The 23,888-nt window shown below is 39.6% G+C and overlaps 1 protein-coding gene across 1 annotated transcript; it reads left to right on the top strand.

Moving 5' to 3' along the window:
• Nucleotides 1-315: 315 nt before the first annotated feature.
• Nucleotides 316-22,501, top strand: LOC143124982 (beta-1,4-galactosyltransferase 1-like). The gene is made up of 6 exons (XM_076286560.1): nt 316-771; nt 13,562-13,797; nt 17,485-17,672; nt 20,022-20,144; nt 20,656-20,760; nt 21,541-22,501. Exons 1-6 carry the CDS (start codon nt 531-533, stop codon nt 21,668-21,670), a joined length of 1,023 nt encoding a protein of 340 aa, XP_076142675.1. The 5' UTR covers nt 316-530; the 3' UTR covers nt 21,671-22,501.
• Nucleotides 22,502-23,888: the final 1,387 nt, after the last annotated feature.

Here is a 23,888-nt window from a genome sequence, read left to right as displayed (position 1 = left end):
AAAAAAGGGTTGATATGTATTCACCTTTTAGAGCTACAGTATGCTGCTGTTTGATTGGCTGTCTCCTCTATCTATTCTACTGGACAGACAGGAAGGGAGGAAGTTTACAAGCGCAGTGTGAATGCAGATGATATTGGTGTCAGCTATGAGAGTGTGTGTGTGTGTGTGTGTGTGTGTCTGTCCAAACATGTGTGTATGTGCACGTGGCATGCTTGTATGCTTTTGCCAGGCCGCACCCGCCTTTATCCATCTCAGGGCCTGTCCAACTGGTTTGAGGACGTCACACAGATAGATGACTCCTAGGTGAAAACAGTATCTATCTCACTGTCTCTCTCACACACACACACACACACACACACAGAGAGAGAGAGAGCGCGATGGATATGTGACCTGTTTCCTGCAAGTGCAGAAGCCGAGGAAGTCAACAGTGACTGGGACATGCTAAGTCCAAAGAAGATTGCCACGTTCATGTTTATGTATTTTATTTGTTTATTCTTTTATTTTATTTGTTTATTTATTCTTAACTCGGTATGGCAGGTGTGCCTCTTTCATCAAGTACCTTCGGAAAGGTCTGTATCCTGATCATGGTCCTCGGGGCTATCCAACTGCTTTACATCCTGTACTGTGAGGAAACCTGGTCGATTCTGCCATTTTTAAACAACACCAGAGTGCCGGGAAACAGCAGCACGACGTCAAAAACAGTAACACACAGAGCCATCGCGTCAACGGAGGAGAACTTGGAGATTTGTCCAGAAACGCCTCCACATTTGGGTAAGTCTACAAAAGGCAACTGTATAGGGACTTATAGGGAGCAGCGCTCTCACACTACAAGCACACCTGGGGCCTGTACTACGAAGGGAGCTTAACCTACCCAGATGTAACCCAGGGTTACTTTGTTAAACCAGGGTTGACAAAACCTGGTTATCTTAAGTGGTGTTAATCGGTACTACGACGCTGATTATGAAGTTGATTTGTTGAGCCGGGGTTAACCTAATTGGAGTTTGTGCGCGTTCACATAAAAGGGGCGGGTTGCAGCGCAAGTCACCACTTTCAATGATGACGCGATCACCTTATTTTACGGATGAGGAATGCACAATTATTATGACAAGTTATGAGGAATTAAAACCCACTCTACGACAAAAATCAAATACGTCGGCAGTGAGCAAAGCAAGGCTGTTGGCAACGTATTGCAGATCGGGTAGCCTAAATGCCTAAAAGTAAAGTTTTATTCCCACATGTTCTTCAAATTGCCTATGTGTTACGGAGGAATAGTAGCTTGCAGAATGTCTGAAATGAGTTTAAATAATTAAATAGCCTATTTTGAGTTCATAAAAAGGCCTACAGATGCAACCCAATTCAGAAGTGGGCATATAGATTACAGTAATAAGGATAATTGAATGTTTAAGTAGCCCCCATTGACTGATTTAGTGTATGCCTAATCCTGTGAACATTTCAGATGCAACACCATTGCCAAACGCACATGGCAGCAGGTGAAAATGAAACACAAAAACATTATTCAGAATAGTAGGTTTATATAGTTATAGATTGCATTACTATTTCTTAATTATGAAAACATGTAGGCCTAGCTTATAGCCTTCACTTGGCCTCTGTTTTACAGCTAACAAGAAACAGGTGTCTTCGAACACTACTGTAGGAGGAAAGGCACCAGAGTGTTTTACAGTAGCAGAGGAGTTGGCCATCGCAAATATGGAAGGCCGATTATGGAGGGGGTTGAGGGAGGCATTCGGTCGGATTCTGGTGCTGTGGAAATGTGTAGCCTTTATGTGCAGGGTACAGTAATATGACATTCAATTTAACAAGTTTGTTAAAATGGTGATTTTTATTTATTAGGCCTACTGTAGGCCATGTCCGATTTATTTTAGGCTATTCTTGCTCAGATGTTCAGCATACTGTAGGCCTATGTCCGATTTATTTTCGGACATACAGTATTCTTGCATCACCGATTGAATACATGAATGTCCACGTACGGGCATTGCTATGAGACGTCTTCCTAGATCATCTGACAAAGATAACGAATTCCCTCGGCTGACAATCTATATCTTCATAGAGAATATCGTCCGGGTAGGCTATATATATATTTTCTTTTCGGGAGAAATTGTTAATGGAGGGGTGGTACTTATAAAGGGTGTGGTTAAACGAAACCTCGGGTTAACCAAGAACATAACCTGGTCGGAGCAGGTTTGAGATGCAGCGTAAATTGCCATGGCAGCATACCTCGGTTAAAACCTATCCACCTTTCATAGTACGGGTTAATCGGGAAGTTACGCCACACGTGATCAAGTTACTCTCGAAGTTACCCAGATAAGCCAGTAACCCCGCTTCGTAGTACAGGCCCCAGGAGCTCCAGTTTATGCATTCCCCCAATGCCTTTACCAACTCCAATTCTGTGTGCCAAGAAGGACTTGATTGACCTGAGGGTTTGATATTCAGTTACAGGATATAGTTCCCAGCTGTCGACACCACAGGCAATAGACTCAGGCAGGTAATAGGTCCTCATTAGTCTGAGGAAGGGCCGTAAGTAGGGATGTCCGATATTGGCTTTTTTGCCGATATCCGATATGCCGATATTGTCCAACTCTCAAATTTCGATTCCGATATCAGCCGATACCGATGTCGATATGTGGGTTATTTTTCCTCAAAACTAATTTAGGTAACATCACATATCTCCTCTTATGGAATTAACACAACATGCTTAATGTTATTGTGATGCCCCACTGGATGCATTCTTGAATGCAACAAGGCTTTCCAAATGTTAACATTGTCTGTGCAAAATAAGAAAAATACTTATTTTAGGGAAAAAGTGCCATGTTTTTTTTTTTTTTTTTTTAATTGTCTCAAACAACAGTTTGGATTACACTCTCCCTGAGATAATCTTGACAATGCCCACAACAAATAGGGCAAATCTGACTTCTTCACAAATGATAAAACATTGTACCTGAACAACTATGTGCAACATAGCAGAATGTAAAGACAACTAAAATAACAGGCATAGTGTATGACAGGCTACCCTTTTTCTGTGTTAAATGAGCCTGCATTTGTAGGATGCTTCATGAACTGTTTCTTTAACTAAAACTCAATCACCTTAATTGAATGAATGCACAAATATGAGTCACGGGTGTCTGTTTTTACAGACAAGACAGACCCTCACTCTAAACCCGTCCTTCCTCATATACAGATATCTAGGCTATATTTAACATTTATTTTATATTTGGCCTGTTATGAAATCATGTATTGAACAATTTAAGCACAGCTCAGCTTTAAGAAACTCAAATAGCCTAGATGCATGCTTAGCATTTTGTGATCGATCATGAAGGCTACTTTCACAAACTCTATAGTCAGCTGTCCTCTGATTTACCGATATCTAGGCGACATTTGTAATATTTGTTTTGTATTTGGCCCGTTATGAAATAATGTGGAACAATTTAAACACAGTGTAAAACTTAAATCCCAAATTTGGAGACATCCATGTATGTTGAAATTTACTGCAAATTCAAAACGGGATTAGTCTGGAACGGCTAACTGTACAGGGGACTGCTTTACACCTTTCTGTTCGGTAAGGTCTGCTGTTTATTCTGATATATGGTTTGTCATGTGTTAAACGAAGGGTTCTGAAGTATTCCACCGAGATGAATGGGTAGGGAGATGGACGCAAAACCTTCGGTAGAATTTATGATTAAATTGAATGATATTATTTACTTTTCTCGCGAACCGTTCACCACAGCAATTAGCGGCTAACATCGATTAAAAGCTGAGAAAAAGCTCTTTCGTGAGATACTTGTGATGTCTGTGTGATGAGTAGGATGGGTTAATTTGGACGCACTTTCTTTCTTGCGCTGTCACTTTCTCCACTGCGTAATTTGGCCATAGGCCATAGGCTAAATATATATCGCTATTAGTAGGACGCAGAGCAGAATATTTAAAGAAGGGGGCACCAAGGCCACCGTGGCCTGTAAACCTCTGATTTTCAAAGGGGCGTCACGGCCAACGCAAGGGGCTACTACGGCCACGAGCAAGTTTGTTACTGCAGCCATCCACGCTTGTTATAATGCTTCAAGACGCAGATTGATGAGGTCATCATCTGTGCGCCGGTAAACGCTTCAGGAGCGCATAGGCACTATTTGTGTGTAACGCAAGCATTATGTTATCGGTTTTAAGGCAAAAAAAATCCGATAACGATATTAACAGATATTACATTTTTATGCTAATATTGGGCCGATAATATCGGTTGGCCGATATTATCGGACATCTCTAGCCGTAAGGGCTTGAAACTTTACCAATAAAAAAAAATTACTTAGACAGCGATATAAAAAACAATATCAGTGCAAGAATAGGTTGAAGTAATAGGGTTACAACCATTGATCAAGTATTAAGTATGAAGTATTAAGTATGGCCTCAATCCAGGCTGTGGGAGGGAGGGGTTATGCATATGTGCTAATATAGCATGTTAACAGTGTAGCAGTAATACAGTAGGCTAGTGGACAGCCAGTACACACACATGGAAAAGGTGGAGATGATTAAACCATGCTTGTCCAATAGGTCCTCATTGCCTGACTTTGCATATTATTTGAATCAGGGCGCGCAATGTCTTCACCAATGCTAATCCTGTGTGCCAAGAAGGATTTGACTGATATTGATAAAATTGATATTTTTGGGGTTATAATCCCGATCCCTCATAAAAAGGTTGAGAGCACAGGCAATAGAGTCAGGTAGGTAATAGGTTCAGGTAGTTGCCCTGGTGTGCCTGAGTACAGTGCAATACACAAATACGAGGAAGCAAATATGCTTATTGCCTGCCAAATATGCCTGCCACCTGCGTGTTTGCATAAGAGTAATCGTCTGCCCATCTCTCTGCGTTGGTGAGCTCAGACTCAGCCCACTGCAAAAAAAATATGTCCTTTTAACTTAAAAATATACTGCTAAAAAAATTAAGGGAACACTTCAATCAGTCTGAAAGTCCTTGTGAATAACCTTTAAGAGAAAACTCCTAGCTAAAATCTTTTAGTGCAATTTAGGAGTACTCATAGTGGTAAGATAAAATGCTTTGTGAATACAGACCCTGAACACTCTGATTTAACAACAGCAATGAGTAACAGGCAACACTAGTGCTATTTAAAACAAGACCAACATTCTCTATTCAACACCGTCCCTAACATTTCAACACTTATCTATTTTCCAGGTAGGCTATTATATCTAGATAATCTGTAAAATATTATTACTGGAAGCTAAAGACCATAATGTATCGATAATTATTTAATTTTGTGGACTAGACTTCATGCATGGCACATTTACACAGTAGGCTAACTGCTGTAGTTAGGACCATAACTTACAGTTTTAAGTTCAGTTCGCATACAGTATTATTGAGTTGACGGTAACACTTTATTTTAATGTGTTGCTGTTACAGTGTACCTAATTAGGTACAGTGGTACAACCTATGTAACAACATGTACTATCAGGTACTATCATTGTACTTGCATTATGTATTTGTGGGTACCTACATATAGTTGTTACATTGTAATACTGAGTGCTTTTACAAAACATTGTCAATTTGCCTACATTTTCATCAGAGGCAAAGAGCTGGCCTGACACCTGCTGGATGGGGTAAATCTGGTCATGATAGATTTGATATACAAACCATTCTTAGCTCCAGTCAAAGCCTCACTGTCTTCAGTGTACATGTAACAGCTGTGCTGCTACAACCTTGTTACTCTTTGATACAGTGGAATAAACCTATTAAGTGTACCAGTTAATTACTTACATGTACATACAGGGGCGCAACTACCCATTTTTGAGGGGTATGCAACAACAATATTGGCGCCCCCCCCCCCCCCCCCCCCAAAAAAAAAAAAAAAAAAAACACAAACACAAACTAAAGCAAAACAAAAGACCAATAATTTACACTATACACACTATTACTGTGTATTAGTGTCTATTGAATATGTTTTTAAAGAAATGCTGCCAATTTGATGTTTAACTTGATGTTATACTTGATAAGTATTGATAAATGGTGCATTACCACTTTAAGAGAGTCTAAACGGTTCTCATAACGTCCTTTTGCCAGCTAATGCTCACAATGGATAAGGCTGATAGGCACTCTAGCCTTGTTTGTTTGCACCACATTGACGACACAATATTGAGTTATTACAAGGAGCCTTCATTGTTAGGATATGGAAAAATGTAACGAGTTACTGCTAGCATGACATTTCTGTTTGCAGTTGCCCATTAAAAGTGCAGTATGAGCATGGTAGCCACCTAGCTATCTGAATGGAATAGGCTATGTTTCAATCGGCATTATGCTTAACAAACGCTAGTTAGTCTGTTAACATTCATATTTGCAAGCCTCCAAGCAGGGGCGTAGCACCAAATTCTGGGCCCTATGCACAAGTGGTGGCCATGGGCCCCCCCAACCAACCAACCAACCACCGGCTGTAAGCATGAAGCATGAGGTTCACAACTATCTAATCACACATTGAATTAATCTAACAACTCTTATATGTACTGTATAACAGAAAATAATCTTATTACCCAAGACTTCACTGAATATCCGTTTTATTTGAAGAATGTTTAAAAGCTAGAACATGAAATGAATGAAAACACTTTTGGCTGAGAGAACAGCTATCTATACAAATTGAACACTTTTGGCTGAGAGAACAGCTATCTATAGCTAACTGAGTGTGATGCGTTTCACAAGTTAGCTTTGCTACTAATTTGACAGCCTTTCCTCATGAACCTATATAACATTGAGCCTAAGTTAAGCTATTAGCTCATAATAATTTTCGAATTAGTAAGCTATTGAAATGTTGTGGTAGGCTATAAATCAGGCATCATGTTATTTCTAATTTTGTGTTAATGCTGTTTTAGCACTGATAATCGCGGATTCGCGGTGGTATTGAAGTGTTTTGTAACCTTCAGGAGTTAATTTCATTTGTAACTATTGCTTTCACATTGGGCTCATCTTTCTTGGGAAAGAAGGCTGTTAACATTTGTTTTCCCTCATTTCTTTTTTTCTCCCTTTCTTGCCTCTCTTTTCTTTTCTGGGAACCGGATTTAGCTTTCTTAGACTTAGACATCTTCACACCTTGACCGTCTGCATTGCCGCTTCGGCAGAATGAACGTTACTTCAAAAATGCGCCTAGCAGGGGAAGGCGGACTGAACCATTTCGTGCAAGGGAGAGGGTGCCTGACCTCAAACAATGTTGGCATGGACACAATTTAATACATCAATCAACTGATGCATTTACCCGAAATATTTGCATCTATATTAGTTAATAACATTTATTAAGATCTTTAAATTAAGGAAATTATTTATTATTAAGGAAAATAAAATTCAACTCCTTAGGGGCCCTCCCCCCACTTGGGGCCCGGGTAATTTATTCCCACTTGTCCCCCCACTACGACGCCCTTGCCTCCAAGTACAGACGTCATCACTTTAAATCCTACCTGTTGCCTTTCATCGTCCACTTATTTAACTGCTGTTGAATCCCTTGACATGCCATCTCTTTTTCCCTCTTTCTTTTTCTATTTTTAGTCGTCAACAGCTTTTTTTTTTGCTGTATCCATCTTTTTTCCATAAACGGCAACTCACTAGGCCTATCTGCTCGCCCAGCACTCACGGCGCCCCCACTCCCTCTTCTATGTCAAAATTCTATAATGGAATCTTATGAGATAGGGCGCCTACTCTAGCCTGTTAGTCCTCTAAAATGTTATAGAACATTGAGAAAAAGTTGAAATGATTTAGAAACGGACAGCAGTAGCTACATATAGAAAATACCAAATATATTACCATCGCTTTGGCGCCCCCACGGAGCTGCGCCCCTATGCGCCGCATATAGTTCAAAGAACAAACAGCATATTTTTAGAGCTGACATCAAAGAAAAAAAAAGAAACAGAAATGCCACTTTTGTATGAACTTCAGGTAAAAATGAAAAATAAATAACTTATTTCTTTCACCCTGCTGGTAGGGAAAACATTTTGGTCATGTGGTATGAGCATTTCTAGGGCTTACTCCCCAGGTCACCATCTCATTCTCACACACCCACACACACACAGGCCACCTATGTCCAGCAGCTACTAATATGCCAGTCATAGTTGAAACTGAAAAGGTGTCTGTTCATCTTCAAAAGAAGCTAGTTTTCAAAGTTGACAGAATTCAGTGCCCGGGAGTTTTAGGCCCAAGACCGGCCAACGTTTTCCATAGTGGTGGAAATTGGATAAATGAAGCAACATTTCAGCTCTTACTATCCTGTAGTTTTTATTAGTACCATGGTTCAACAAATGTGTACAGTAAAGGTTATATAATAATTCACTTCAACTGAGAAGTTAACAAAAAATATTCCACTATTCCACAGGTTAACAAAAACAGAAAGAAAGAAAGCCTTTGAAATGTAGCCTATCCCACGCTTCCACAAAGAGGCATATTAAACTAATATTTAGGCTACATGTTTTTTGCATGGGTAGGCTATATTGTTGTTTGGTGATTTAGCCTACTCCTTCACCCTCTTCTGAGCAAACAAGGCATATTTATCATGTAGGGTAATTGCTCTTTCTTACATTAAATAACTTTAATTTATCCTCTCTACTTGTCCCTGTAGTCATGGCCTCCTCATCACTAATTTCGGGCTCATCATTTTCAGTGGTCGACTGGTTGATCTGCTGCTCAGTCTCTCCTGGCCTCTTTCTTCCATCGTTTCGTCCATCCTTCCTGACGCTTGTGTCTACTGTAGGGCCGGCTCGGCTATCCTTATCTGAGAAAACTTTTTGGAAAAGACGGGCTATATGGACCCAACCAACTCTTTTTGAGAGGGGAGAACTCCCTCACGTAGGCTACAACCCATGCAGAGGCAGAGGCGATTCTAGGGTCTGTGGGGGCCCCAAGCAAAAATTCCAAGGGGGCCCTACCGACAAGTGTTATCACCATTATGTTATATTACTATTAGGTTATTATGTTAAATAATAAAAATACAAAAAGCGTATTATAAAAATTCTTATATTTTGACATGTATCTCACAAAATATAATTTTGAGTGCATGGTGTATGCACTCATAATGATTCTCTACAACATCTTTTTACTGCATTGCCATGAACAAAGTAGAGGCAAAAAAGGGGTTTCTTTGTTGAACAAATTGGGATGCAATGTGAGCCTTGAATTGGATGCCATGCAGGAATTTGCTAGGATCTCAAAAACGAATTATGAACATGCTTTGCCATAGAGAAACACACGATAGCGTTGGATTATAAACATGCTTTGCCACAAAAACAGACAAAAAAATCGTAAACGTGGGGTAAGTTATTTTGTTATTTTCAGTTATTTTGCTGTCACTTCGTCTGTTTTATAACCCAGAAGGATGTACTTGATATCAAATGATCCTCTTTCATCTGACGTACGTGGCATATCTATCCGATCACGGGTCCGCGAGTAATTCAAACAAGAGTAATGGGTGTGCAGCGTTGGTTTGTGTACATGACATTATTTTGCAGTTACTTCGTCTGTTTTTATAAGTCAAAAGGATCGATATTCATGGTACTGGATAGCCCTGTGTCTCCTCTTTAATCTGATATGCTTGCCATATCTATGCGATCACGGGTTTGCGAGTAATTCAAACGATAGTAATGGGTGAGCAGGTGAACGCAGAGAAGTATAGACTGTAAATATGATGCAATTTGATTTAATTTCATGATTTTCTTTTATTTTCATACTTGATCGTACAGACACGTGCGTAGTCTCGTTGGAAAGCCCCACTTCTGCTCTGTCACTTTGCGTCAATCGGGCAATCTAACAAATCGCGATCAACATGTTATGGCTGACAGCCCTAATACAAACATAACGTTAACCATCTCACTAGTTGTAACTGCCGCTAGCTAGCTGAAGTTTACTGTCGTATAGATGTAGCAAACCATGTTCAATATTTCTGCCAATTAACATTAGCCTACTATAGCTTCATTGAGTAGGCTAAATGCCAAAATCCGATGTTGATCCGTCATCACTGCACCCTCAATTGACATTTACCACAGTTGCCTAAATATGTGCAGATTCTTTGAACTTTTTTGAACACAGATCCGCTGTTCATAAGGCCATAGCATAGGGCCTACATATGTACAGATGTAGCCTACTGTTTGTACAACAGGGCAGGAGCACGCAAAATACATCATTCAATCTCTATGGACGAAATTCTCGCTTGACCCACCGGCAAACGCGCTGAGACCAGGTCGGGGCCCCCTAGCGGCTCGGGGCTCCAAGCAGTTGCCTGGTTTGCCTGTTGACAAGGTGCGCCTCTGTGCAGAGGCATTGCATTGGTGTCATGCACAGAATGCGGAGCGTGTCCTACTGAAAACATAGACTAACGTGACAAATGTCAATATTTTTTTCCTCGACCGGCCCAAAAGTGAAGCGGCCACCGGGAATTGTCCCGATTACCCACCCCGGGCCTGATTCAGTCTTACTCTTCTTGGACTGAAGACAAGTCCTGCAATGCTAAATAGCCATTCACAGGCCATAGGCCTACAGAAACATTTCTTGCAAATACAGCCACGGGTATATGACGTTATCTTCACCACTACCCTGTTCACCGAGTTCACCACTATCGTCGGGGTGGTCGTCTATGATAACGGGAGGTCCTCCAGTAGGTGCTCATGCTTCCATGGCGGTTTCAGTTGTGCGTCCTCCTCCTTTAGCAACAAACAAGCGCTGAAATAAAGCGTGCGGAGTGTGCGTAATGCAATCTAGGAGTAGTGATTCGCCAAACCTCCCTTATTGCAGTCGCACACATTTCTTCTAATTTTATGTTTTAGTAACGAGTAACGAAGATGCTTAGTGGAAATATAACGGAGTAAAAGTATACATTTTCGAGTAAAAGCGAAAGTTGACATAAATTTAAATAGCGAAGTAAAGTACAGATACGTGAAATTTCTACTTAAGTACAGTAACGAAGTATTTGTACTCCGTTACATTACAACACTGATGATAAGTGATAATGGATGACACTGTGTTCTTTAATCAAAAGTTTGTTTTTCTGTCATGTTGTTAAACTTTAGTCGATACAAGCAGCCTAACATGTGAGTAAGTAAACATAGCCTACTTGATGACCACATCAAACATGGCATAGGCTTAAAAGTAGCCTAGAGGTAGCACAGGAATGTGAAGGATATAGAGGGAATTCATGTTTTATTTTATACAGTCTGGTATTATCCCAGAAATGTGATTTACTTTTGAAGTTGAAAATGTTTAGTTGAACTGTAAACTTTATAGTAAACCTCATAATTATGAAAACCTCAGTCTGACTATAAACAAATTGCAGTCAATCATCATCTTTACTTATTAACTGTAAACTTTAAAGTCTGCATCAGATGTGCGACCATGACGTTCATAGTAATGGGAGAGTTCATAGTCAAGTTATGATATATTCATGGTCGAACTGTAAAGGCAATGGTAGAACTATAACAAATTTAAGTTGAACTGTAAATTTAATTGTTTTACTGTGAAATTTTACAGTTCATTTTTTCGTAGGGGTTCAGTCCGCATCAACAGGACGGACCAACCTAGCCAACTTAGACCATGCCTAGGTTGGTTAAGGGTATTGGGATGTTTGTTGTGGTAATATGGCGGCAGCATGGGGCATAAGCTAACAGGCTAATTTGTTTTGTGTTTGTGATGGGCTGTGCCTTAGAGATGCGCGGTTCGCGGTTACAGCCACGGACTCCGCGGTTAAACCGCGGATCGGGCGGATGACGTGAAGAAATATAATATTTTAATTAAATTCGGGCGGGTGGCGGTTGAACCAACCATCGGGCAATGGCAGTGCGAGATGTTCAGAACGTAAGAGCTAAAACTTCTACAAGCTCAGTAACATCCACAGCGGAAAAAAGAAGTTACGAAAAATAGTCGGAAAACTTAGATGTGTAAGGCAAGCAAGCAAGTTTGGCGGTAGTTACTAAAAATGTGAACATGCACGTTGCACTGCTGTGCGGTGAACTTTCGGAATGAATAGAGTCGGCGTTTCTTTAATATCGAAAAAGACGCGCTCTCTTCCCATGCAGTCAAAATGAATGGGAGTCTTCTTCAGAACAGGCTTGTCATAGTGTCACCCTGACATGCGTAAGGTAAAGTAGCCTATAATGTGAATGACTTGTTATTTTATTAAGGATTTCTTTCTTTTTGCAAAAAATAAAGTAGGCCTACAATAGGCATTAATTAGTAGGCTAAATAGCAGCATGTTGAAATGATGTGCCAAATTGCGTTTTTTATTACAATGATAAAATTGTAGGCTACAGGCCGATGTGCGTTTTATTTGGAGACTTTTGCGAGACAGAGACCTAGTTTGCTGCTGATATTCTGGGGATAGGCTACAACATAGCCAATGTAGGACTTTAGCCTTTTAATATATTTGCTGCATTGGATCAGTCTTTCTAGAACAGGCAAGAGCTTTCTAGCCTCACGTCAGCAGCACCGCATCACCCATATACATTAAAACAACCAGTGGATGGCGGGCGGGTGCAGTTTTGAAAATTGGTCAAAAAACGTTGGTGCGGATGGATGATAAGTTTTGCTATGCGGTTACGGTTGAAATAATAGCCCATCCGCGCATCTCTACTGTGCCTGGGTTGATGGCGGTTGGCTAGCGTTTGTTATGGTTATGGTTCAGTCCGCATCAATGGGACGGACCAACCTAGCCAACCTAGACCATGCCTAGTTTGATCAAGGGTATTAGTTTATTGTGGTAATATAGTGGCAACATGGGGCGTAAGCTAACTGGCTAAGTTGTTTTGTGTTTGTGATGGGGCCTAAGCTAACTGGCTAAGCTAACTGGCTAATTTGTTTTGTGTTTGTGATGGGCTGTGCCTATGTTGATGGTTGGTTGGCCAGGGTTTTTATGGCTATGGTTCAGTCCACATCAACGGGACGGACCAACCTAGCCAACCTTGACCATGCCTGGGCTGGTTCAGAGTATTTTGGGTATTGGATATTTCAATGTGGTGGCAGCATGGAGGGGAGTGTCTCCAGGACGCTGGTTTCACTATTAAGCCTTCATGAGGTGTCGTGGACCTAACTTAACGAAACATTGGTGAGTGACGGTGCCCACTTGATAACCCCAATGACATGCCGCATACTATATACTGCTGTTGGATGGGCCATTTGTCTTGTGTCTTGTGTCTTGTCACATGTGTCACATGTGCTTCTAGTAGCCCGAATGGCCAACAAAAGGAGCCAAGACAACAAAACATCACCAACAAATCAACCATTTCAGATAAACACAGGAGAGGTGTTGTATTCATTGTGCTGTAGGTAGGTAATTTTCCACAGTGGCCAATGACTAACCTATGCAACAATGCACAACACGATGAAGGACAACACAACATGACAAAACATCACCAACAAATCAACCTTTGTGTGCCAAAAACATTACCGATAGAGCAGCCTGTTAGATGAGTATAAAAGGAACTAAAGTAAGAGATTAATTCGTTTTAGTCTCTCTCTTTCAAAGCGATCTCTGACCCAGTAAACTTTTGTCTCTCTTTGTCTCTTTCTCTCTCCCTCCTTCTCTGCTAGTGGGTCCATTGAACATAAATTTCACACACCCAATACAATTAAAGATGGTGCAGAAAGACAACTCTGAGGTCGTGGAAGGGGGTCGCTGGCGGCCCAGAGACTGCAACGCCCGGCAGAAGGTAGCCGTTATCATCCCCTTCAGACACCGCGAGTTCCACCTCAAGTACTGGCTCCACTACCTCCATCCCATCCTGCAGAGACAGCAGCTGGACTATGGCATCTATGTCATCAATCAGGTAATGAGCTAGACGTTTTATTATGTTTGACTGGTTTTTATTATGTTTGACTATGTTTAGGTTATATGATCTATACATGTTCAGGGCAAGGCCGTAGTCATGATGTCAAGAATTTCAATACATTTCCTGCCATGCAAAAATATTATTAAAAATCACAACCGCCTTTTTAAAAAAATGACCCTTTAAATGATGACTTCTGCTGAGTTTTGTGGAAAGAGAAGAGAAGGGTGGAGACAAAGCAACTGCACACAGAGGCTTGGGCTTCAGGGCCCCCTGAGCTCTTGGGCCCAGTAGGCCCATTCAGTAATCCATTCCTGGACATAGACCTGTGGTATGACTCCATTTGTCTCCAAAATTTATATTTTAAAAGAAATTTCAAAGTAGGCTAGAGTATCTTTGTTAACCTCTATATTACACAGAATGCAATGGCTCTTTGACTAATTACTTACACCTGAGGATTTTTTTTTTAATAAGGCCTAATACGATTTTGTATTTGTATTTAGATTTTATTATGCTGGCGGCATCATACAATTTTAATGTAGTTTGGAAGGGACAGGCTCCTCTTCTGACTCACCTCACGTTACTTCATGCATCAGGTTTCTGACAGAAATTACATTTTGTGCCAACATGTAGAAACACCACTACAGCCTTTATTTGGTGAATGGACGTGCAAATTCCTTACTTTTTTGAGTCATGCGTTATGCCTGTATGGATGCGTGATTTAGTGCACATCTAAATGTAACATGAGATGCAACAACCATTTATAAGAGGCCTAATTTCTAATTAGCCTACTACTAGCAAAGCATTAATTATTTTGTAAGACATGTGAAAGAAATGAATGACAGGCACAGACAGTTTATGAAAAAGATAGTTTAGAAACAGCACCGTTCACTGGATTCTGTGAGCGCATCTAAAGTTAATCGAAGTAGCCTACACGAAATTGCGGCGGGTGGTGACAATTGTGCAAAAATAACACCAATGTAGAAGCTTCAAAAATACAATATTGCAAGTAGGCTAGCATATGTCATGCTGATGATGATAATTATGATGACTTATTAATTGCAACAGCAAAAGAGTGTCAAATCGACGTTAATTGTTGGTCAGATTGATCAGTTTCCGTTAGACACCAAAAATTCAACATCCAAAATGTACCAGGTGTAACAGAACAAGTTTCCTATTGGAAGCAATCCATGCATTTCCACAAATTATTTTTGGAATCTGATCCCTTATCATACCTGTTCATTCGTACTCGTCGCTCGACTTATCGTGACTAAATTCCAGAGGCGGACAGAGTTCACAGCTTCATTACTTGAGTAAAAGTAGATACCCTTTGCTAAATTTTACTCAAGTACAAGTAAAAGTACAACAGTCAGATGTCTACTTAAGTAAAAGTACTGAAGTACTTGTTTTTAAAAGTACTTGAGTATCAGGAGTAGGCTAGCCTATATTTTCTAAATATTGCATTACTACTGCCACTGTGCTTACATTTATGTACAGAAACGTCCTACATGGAGTTATGAAAAATGTTAATGTTAATACCTTGGAAAATGTAAAAGGAATTGAAAGTAAAATCAAGTCATTTTCATCTTTTTACCATGTTGCCAGGGATGGGCAGTATTTCTAATACATGTATTTAAAATACGTACTTCAAATATAAATTAATATTTTGTAATTGAAACACTTGAACTATCATTAACATGTTATTGATATTTAATATTTAGTTATAGATTAAATATAGAAATATTTAAAGAAAATGTAAATAGTCTGGCGAGGTGGGGCCACGGGTTGGCACATTCCCGGGATGGACCTGCTGCGTCTTCATCCATTGTTTCGTCCATGGTTTCTTCTCTTATCTAAATCTGATCATGCTTGGCGGAAAGCTGAAGGTGATTGCTGATAGGCTGTCCCAATCAGTGTTGCCTGCACAATCCAATCACGTTTGAGAGGGAAACAACAAATTGAAGGTTTCCGAGATTTTTCTTTTTTCTTTTTTTTTTCTTTTTTTAGAAGAAGTAGCCTAACGGGTACTCACGGTTATGGATAGAAATGTAGTGGAGTAAAGAGTACAATATTTGTCTCTTAAATGTACTTGAGTAAAGTCATGAGTACTCCCCAAAAATGATACTCGAGTAAAGTACAGATCCCTCAAAATTGTACTCAAATACTGTACTCCGTTACTGTCCGGCTCGGCTAAATTCAAGATGCCGGTGAACGGTAAACTTCCTGAAGGTACTGTCTGTATAAATCGTCTTGTAAATAAACTACCAGTCTTTTTTCAAAGTTCTTAATGTCTCGTTTTAAATGTCAGGGCCCTCGGAAGTCTACCAATGAAGTGTGGAGCTACTTTGAACCTCGTAAATGGTGTAAAACAGTGATTTATTTGCATGGCTAGCCCGATGCCCAAGGCACCCCCATTGAAAACCTGTTGGTAGCATCGGCTAGAGTGCAGGGGACAAGCCGAGATGAGCTATGAGACAAAAGTTCACACTTGGTATCATGTTTCAACACACTTTAGGTCAATATCACACCGAACTTTTTCTTTAACTGTCTTCAAATTAATATGTAGCTTGCGTGGGTTTTTAATTTGAATATTTTTCGTATAGCAGATCTTGGCGGTAACACAAGGGAGCGGCAACATCAAGGCTACTTTGGTCCGAGTTCTGAACGCTGCTGTTTTGAAGTTTGGGTTTGGCAAACGATTCCCCCTATATATATATCAGTTTGACTGCCAGCTGCCAGTACTTCGGTGGTTCACATTGATCTTACATGATTCTGTTGGATATATTCATTGCTGTGGCATAATATGTCAGTTCAATGTAATACATTGTGTTTGAAAGAAAAACATGAGTTTGTTTAATTTCATTTTATGTGGTTTAGTAATTATGTGACAATCCCTCTTTTATTTTTAGTATATATTATGCTTACATTATGTGATTCAAAAAGAAAAAATGGATTTGGATGGAATGGAATGGACCATTTGAATACAATAAGGTTGTGTTTCATTCAAAACTAGCCTGTTCCATATAATTGTAAAAATGTGAAAGAGAACCCAGGGCGATTTGTGTTCACAATGCACAGATAATGTGAACCGTGCCGCGGACTTCAAAGGGAACCGTGTCGAGACTATCTCTCGAGGTGGTCTCAGTTTGGTTGGTCAGTTTGGTTGGTTAGTTCAGTTTGGACTGAGTTTGGTTCTTTGGTAACTGCTAGTTACGCCCCTGGAAGTCTTAAGTCAATGAACCCTTTCCAGACCCACTGTCAGTCTCAATTGACATGTGGTCTGGTGTCAACAAGGCTAGTTTCTGTCAGTATCAGAGTGAAACTGACATTTTTTTTTGTTGGCGGCTTCAGTATACTATGTTTATCTATAGATAAACTCTGAGGGGTGCAGGTCTCTGCTTTTGAAAAAAAAAAAAAATGGGATGTGTCATTTGACATGCCAGATTCACCAAGAGCTCAAAATAATGGCCAAGTTCATAGGATCAGGTGTAGCTTTACATGTGCAGGCCTAAACATCCATAATGTCTGTGGACATGCTTGCAGATAGCAACACAGAGGTGGTATCTTTTATGTTTAAAGAATGATTTGCTGTGAATTGCGTTTAACATACAGACATAATTATGCAAGAGATAAGAGAACATGCATGTTTGTGTGTGTGTGTGTGGGTGGGTGTGTGTGTCATTGCAGTATGGAGAAACGACATTCAACCGGGGCAAGCTGATGAACGTGGGCTATGCAGAAGCCCGGAAGCAGTATGACTACGGGTGCTTCGTCTTCAGTGACGTGGACATCGTCCCCATGGACGACCGAAACTTCTACAAGTGCTACAGTCAACCAAGGCACCTTTCTGTGGCTATCGACAAGTTTGGGTTTCGGTAGGCAGAATCAGTTTGACGCACTGTACCTCCATTTATTGTTTGTTTGGGTCCATCAGGAATGCTCATTGCTATTCTGAGAGGATTAAATTGAGCATCTTATGCTGAAATAGAAATAATGAATAAAAAAGACCTTAAACGTGCTTGTCTTTACCTGCAAAGTCTTCACACAAAGAGGGCTTCACACCAGGGCTGACACTTCAGCAATATCGTCACTAAAATGCTGTGAGCTTCATTGAACACGGCTGTTCTCACATTAGCTGGTTGTGATTAGTGTAAACCATTGTGGCCTAATTACCAATTATTCATTATACCACACATGCAGGGTAGGAATTTCACGGCGGCCACGACGGCCATGGCCCCTTTGAAAATCAGAGGTTTACAGGCCACGGTGGCCTTGGTGCCCCCTTCTTTCAATATTCTGCTTTGCGTCCTACTAATAGCGATTTTTATTTAGCCTGTGGCCTGTCAAAATAATCTTAGCATTCACAGCGCAAATTAATTTAGTATTTTACGCAGTGGAGAAAGTGACAGCGCAAGAAAGAAAGTCCGTCCAAATTCACCCATTCTCAGTTGAACTACTCGCGAAGTAGCCTATTCATCACACAGACATCACAAGTATCACATGAAAGAGCTTTTTCTCAGCTTTTAAACGATGTTAGCCGATAATTGCTGTGTTGAACGGTTCGCGAGAAAAGTAAATAATATAATTAAATTTAATACATTCTACTGAAGGTTTTGCGTCCCAGGATCTCCCTACCCATTCATCTCGGTGGAATACTTTCCGAACCCTTCTTTTAACACATGACAAACCGTATATCAGAATAAACAGGAGACCTTACCGAACACAAAGGTGTAAAGCTGTCCCCTGTACAGTTAGCCGTTCCAGAGTAATCCAGTTTTGAATTTGCAGTAAAGTTCGACATACATGGATGTCTCCAAATTTGGGCTTTAAGTTTTACAATCTGTTTAAATTGTTCCACATGATTTCATAACGGGCCAAATACAAAATAAATGTTACAAATATCGCCTAGATATTGGTAAATCAGAGGAAAGCTGACTAAGAGTTTGTGAAAGTAGCCTTAATGATCACAAAATGCTAAGCATGCATCTAGGCTATTTGAGTTTCTTAAAGCTGAGCTGTGCTTAAATTGTTCAATACATGATTTCATAACATAAATAAATGTTATATATAGCTTAGATATCTGTAAATATTAGATGGTCAGATGATTTACAGTTCTATGTAATATGTCATGTTTTCATTTCATGTTTTTGTAATGTTTCATACAGTGATGCAGGTCTACTGCAGTGAATAGGCTAAATACAACTTTGATCATTTTTATAGTCTACTACTGTATAGTTAACTTTGGCCTTGGTGCCCTGACATGTGGCCTTTGTGCCCCCCACCAAATATGGCCAATTGAAGGCCAAGTGGCCTTGCCCCCAGAATGGTGAAATTCCAAGCCTGCACACATGTATGTAGTATCTACTATTTTTTTTTCAGAGTGCTCACACTCCAATCACATCTACATTATTTTTTTTGAACAATAATAGTATGAGTATTATGGTATATATATATACACCAAACAACCAAATGGAAATTTGATAGAAATTATCTGGAATTGACAATAAAACACATGCAGATTTTGCACATTTATGAAGATGGACTTAACTGTTTTTGCATCTGAACTCTTCAATTGCAAATTTGAGCTTAACCGCTTCACTAACAAGGGTAATGTTATAAAAACATTTCAAACAATATACATGAGTTTCCTGTTTACCAACAAAACTAGATGCGCGCGCACCCGTGAGGCAGAAGACGCTTGGTGGCCGTCCACAACGTTATAAACTTAACCTAAATAGTCGGCTGCTGTAAGCTACAATCGGATTTTTTTGTATACCCCTGTTGTCTCAATGATAATAACATCTCATTTCAGACTATATTTCAAAGTTTGACGTTCATTTGGATTATTAATATAACATCGTATTTTGTCATTTTTGGCGAAGACATGCATTCCATTAGGGATATTGAACATATTTAACATTCTCTAACCATCGTCATTTCGAATTGGTGCAGTTTTCAGCACAAAAACTCATTTTATTCTTTTGCTCTTTTGCATTGCTCTATGCTGTTCTATGGAGCTTTCTGCCTCTTGGTTGCGCACGCATGTTTTCGTGACGTTCCATAGAAATCCATGTATACAAAATGTGCAATAAATTTGACCGCTTCACTAACAAGGGTAATGTTATAAAAACATTTCAAACAATATACAAAATGTGCTATTAAATTTGAAAACAATATACAAAATATGCTATTAAATTTGTTGTTATTGAATTTGCTCTTGCCAGGCTGCCATACGCTCAGCTCTTCGGTGGTGTGACGGCGCTGAGCCTGGAGCAGTTCACCAAGATCAACGGCTACCCCAACAACTACTGGGGTTGGGGAGGAGAAGATGATGACGTCTCCCAAAGGTAGACAAGAAAGAGCTGAACACGAACACACACACACACACACACACAGCCACACAATACAAGCAATGGCTACCCTAACAACTACTGGAGTTGGGGAGAAGATGATGACGTCTCCCAAAGGTAGACAAGACAAAGCCGAACACGAACACACACACACACACACACACACACACACACACACACACAATATATAAGCAACGGCTTCCCAAACAACTACTGGGGTTGTGTATTGTGACGACGTGTACAACAGGTCTTCAGAATAGAACTGAGCATGAAGTCACATGTGTGCATTCATGCTCTAACAGCAAGACTTAATGTACACACGCAATACATTCATGATAATCACAACTACAACAACTTGAATACTTTATTTGAATTCATCAATAACATTTCTAACAAAACTGACAAAGTACACTCTCTCTCTCACACTCTTTCTTTCTTTCTTTCTTTCTTTCTCTCTCACACACACACACAAATACAGAATAAATTATGCTGTTTGTCATCCCTCTAGGGTCTCCACGAGGGGCATGTCCATCTCCAGGCCTGATGGTCAAACTGGGAGATGCCGTATGATCAAACACCATAGGGAGGCTCACAATGAACCCAACCCAAAGAGGCAAGTCCTGCAGTCGCCCCACACGCACACACACACACACACACACACACATACACACACACACACGCATAGTCAAGATCTGTTGACATATGAACCAGAGCCCAATGTAACACATTCAGTATGTTTATGTAGCCAAAGCAGACAATCTTTTTGGCTTGGTGCTGTGCACATGTGAATAAAAACAACTTATTATTAATACGAGTGGCACCTATGCAGCCCAATATGCAAGTACATTTTAAATTGCAAATGTTCTTGAGTAAGAATGACAAGCAGTCTGAATTAAAGGTACAGTCAGCGATTCTACGCAACTTCACGCCCATAATATTGTTGGTCACATTCAGCAGTCATCTCACAACAACCTACTAGCTGCCCATTCTTGTGGGAACTGGAAATAAACAAAAATAAAACCCTGTGTAGAGTTTCTCTGGAAATACTGAAGGCAGGGGTGAGCTACATCTTTAACCATGTTTCTTGGTTAAAAGATAATGTCTGTACGTTGTTTTGGGAAAAAAAAGTGTCTGCTGATAGATTTAGATATAAATATAATAAACATAAAACTACTAATTAATTGGAAATATTTACCTCTGGCACTGACAACCTATACACAGTACGTAATGCGAGTGGTGGGAGTGGCACTTGGTACCCTACACACAGTATGTAATGTGAGTGGTGAGGGTGGTGGCTGGTTGACACACACACACACACACACACACACACACACACACACACACACACACACACACCCCATTCCCTGATGTATTGCCATTTCTTCTGGTGCAGGTTCGACAACTTAAGACTCACTGGACAAACCATCAACAGCGACGGTCTCAGTTCCCTGCAGTACCGTGTCGTGAGTGTCGAGAAGAACCCTCTTTACACAAACGTCACAGTGGACATCGGCAGCCCATGAACTTTTGTCAAACAGCATGATGCTGCTGCAATAACCTGTTTTTGGTAACCATGCCAAAATTAAATGGCCTACATGTAGACAAGAAAACCATCTGTACACACTGCCACACTACACAAACAGACTTCACACCCACAAATATAAAACACCTTTGCCCAAAGTGCAAATTTCTCATGCCCACAAACAACAACGAGATAAGATACAGTGGAAAACTGTTCATTAATAGCATCACATTTACATTGACACACCCTGCTATACTGTAGCTCACTACCTAAAAACCTATCCATTTCATTACACCACAACTGATGACATTGAGGAACATTTCTTAGATCTGAAATCAATCATTGTGACTCATACAAAAGACTACAACATAATTGACCTTAAACCGTGTGACTTTAAGCCTATTGACACCCTCGAAGTCCTAGAAATAACCGAATAGAATAAAAAAGATGTAAAATCTAGTAATCTATTGGTGTATATTTTCTTTACACTTTTTATTTTTTAATATTTGTTTAAAAAAATCTTGTTGAAGCAAGTGCATTGTACTTTTTTTTTTTAAACTGGTTCATACAATGTATGTTTATTATTGCATTGAACTCCTAGAAACTACTGAATAGAACATTGGAAAATTTTTTTTTATTAAAGATGTAAAATCTAGAAATATTTTGGTATGTTTTCTTTACAATTTTTAGTTCAATATTTGTTTAAAAAAATCTTGTCAAAACAAGTTGAAGGAAGTACATTGTATTTTTTAACTGCTTTATACAATGTATCTTTATTATTGAATTGATACTTGCTGATGAACATTAAAAAGCTGAATTCATTGATTTGTAATTTTGTGGCCCCTATTTTGCACCCTGGTGGTGTTAAACTCATTTTCCACCTGGTGGAAAGTTTTTATTTTCTTATTTTTGCATGAACTATATATGTATATATATATATAGCTTGCTTTCAAATATGTGCAAAGACTTAAAAGAGACTTGATTAAATATCTAACATGTTTTATGTAGTCATAAAAACACAAGGAATCACAATTTGCTCCCATTTCCCTTTGTCACTTAGTGAGTGATGCAGTCTAATTCGAAGACACTTTACCTAGTCTTGTTACAAAAATATCAAACATGTATGCCCTGCAGTTATTGATGAAAATGGTGATGTGAAAACCAATGAATACCAAAGCCAAAAAAAGAAAGCAGCATACACATTTCATTGCTACTCAAATCCTTATAAATAAATTAGATATGAGCTGAATGTCTCAGTAGTCTTTACATTACATTACATTACATTACATTACATTTGGCTGACGCATTTTTAGCCAAAGCGACTAACAACATGGTAAACAGTTTAAGTTTAGAGCAATTCTCAACAATATTAGGACAATTTAAAAAAACATTAGAGTACAGTAAGAATAAGTGCATCAGTGAGTGCTGTTTTTAACAGTTACGTGTCAGTTTTCAAAACGCCACACACAAAACCAACAATTGCTCACACAAAATGCAAAATGCCTCAAATCTCCAGCAAAATGACACACAACATTCAAAATGTCATAAACACATCTTTAAATCAAACATTCGCCTCACATTACAAACACTTTTGTCATAATATGACATTTTGGATGCATCATATACACACAGTTGCTCAAAACCGCTCTTCTGTCTTTCATAGGCTTTATGTATTTCCATACAAGAATGAAAGTTATGGTATCTACAGAGAGAAGTTGAAATACACAGTAAAAATGCAAGCAATATTGAAACCAAAAAATAGTGATTTTTCCCAAATAATTTGCTGTTGTGAACTTGTGAATACAGTATTTTACAGCCAACAAGAACAAAGCAAAGCAAAATAGACCACCAGATGAGGCAATGACCACCAGATGTACATGGAGTTCTGAAAAAGCTGATTTTGCCTATGGAAATGACTGACTACTATCAAATGACTTTGCTTTTTCCAAAGAAAAGTGTGTGTGTGTTTATGTGTGTGTGTGTGTGTGTGTGTGTGTGTGTGTGTGTGTGTGTGTGTGTGTGTGTGTGTGTGTGTGGTGGCGTAACAAACCAACGGTGGGCCCAGGTGCGAGAGCGCAACGCGGGCCCCGTGGCCGACGAACTTTGGCCCAGGATGAATTAGCTCTGATACATGCAATACACATTAAGGGTGACTTCAATTGTTTATGCAAAGGGCCTGAGGCACCGAAGTAGTTCAGTAGTTACAGATTACAATTTCA

The sequence above is a fragment of the Alosa pseudoharengus genome, unplaced genomic scaffold, assembly GCF_046254945.1.
Source record: "Alosa pseudoharengus isolate Yale_2024_CS ecotype anadromous, Long Island Sound unplaced genomic scaffold, YU_APseudo_1.1 YU_APseudo_1.1_scf_1, whole genome shotgun sequence".
NCBI lineage: Eukaryota > Metazoa > Chordata > Actinopteri > Clupeiformes > Clupeidae > Alosa > Alosa pseudoharengus.
Note: the sequence above shows the minus strand (reverse complement) of the source record. Positions and strands in the feature narration are given on the sequence as shown.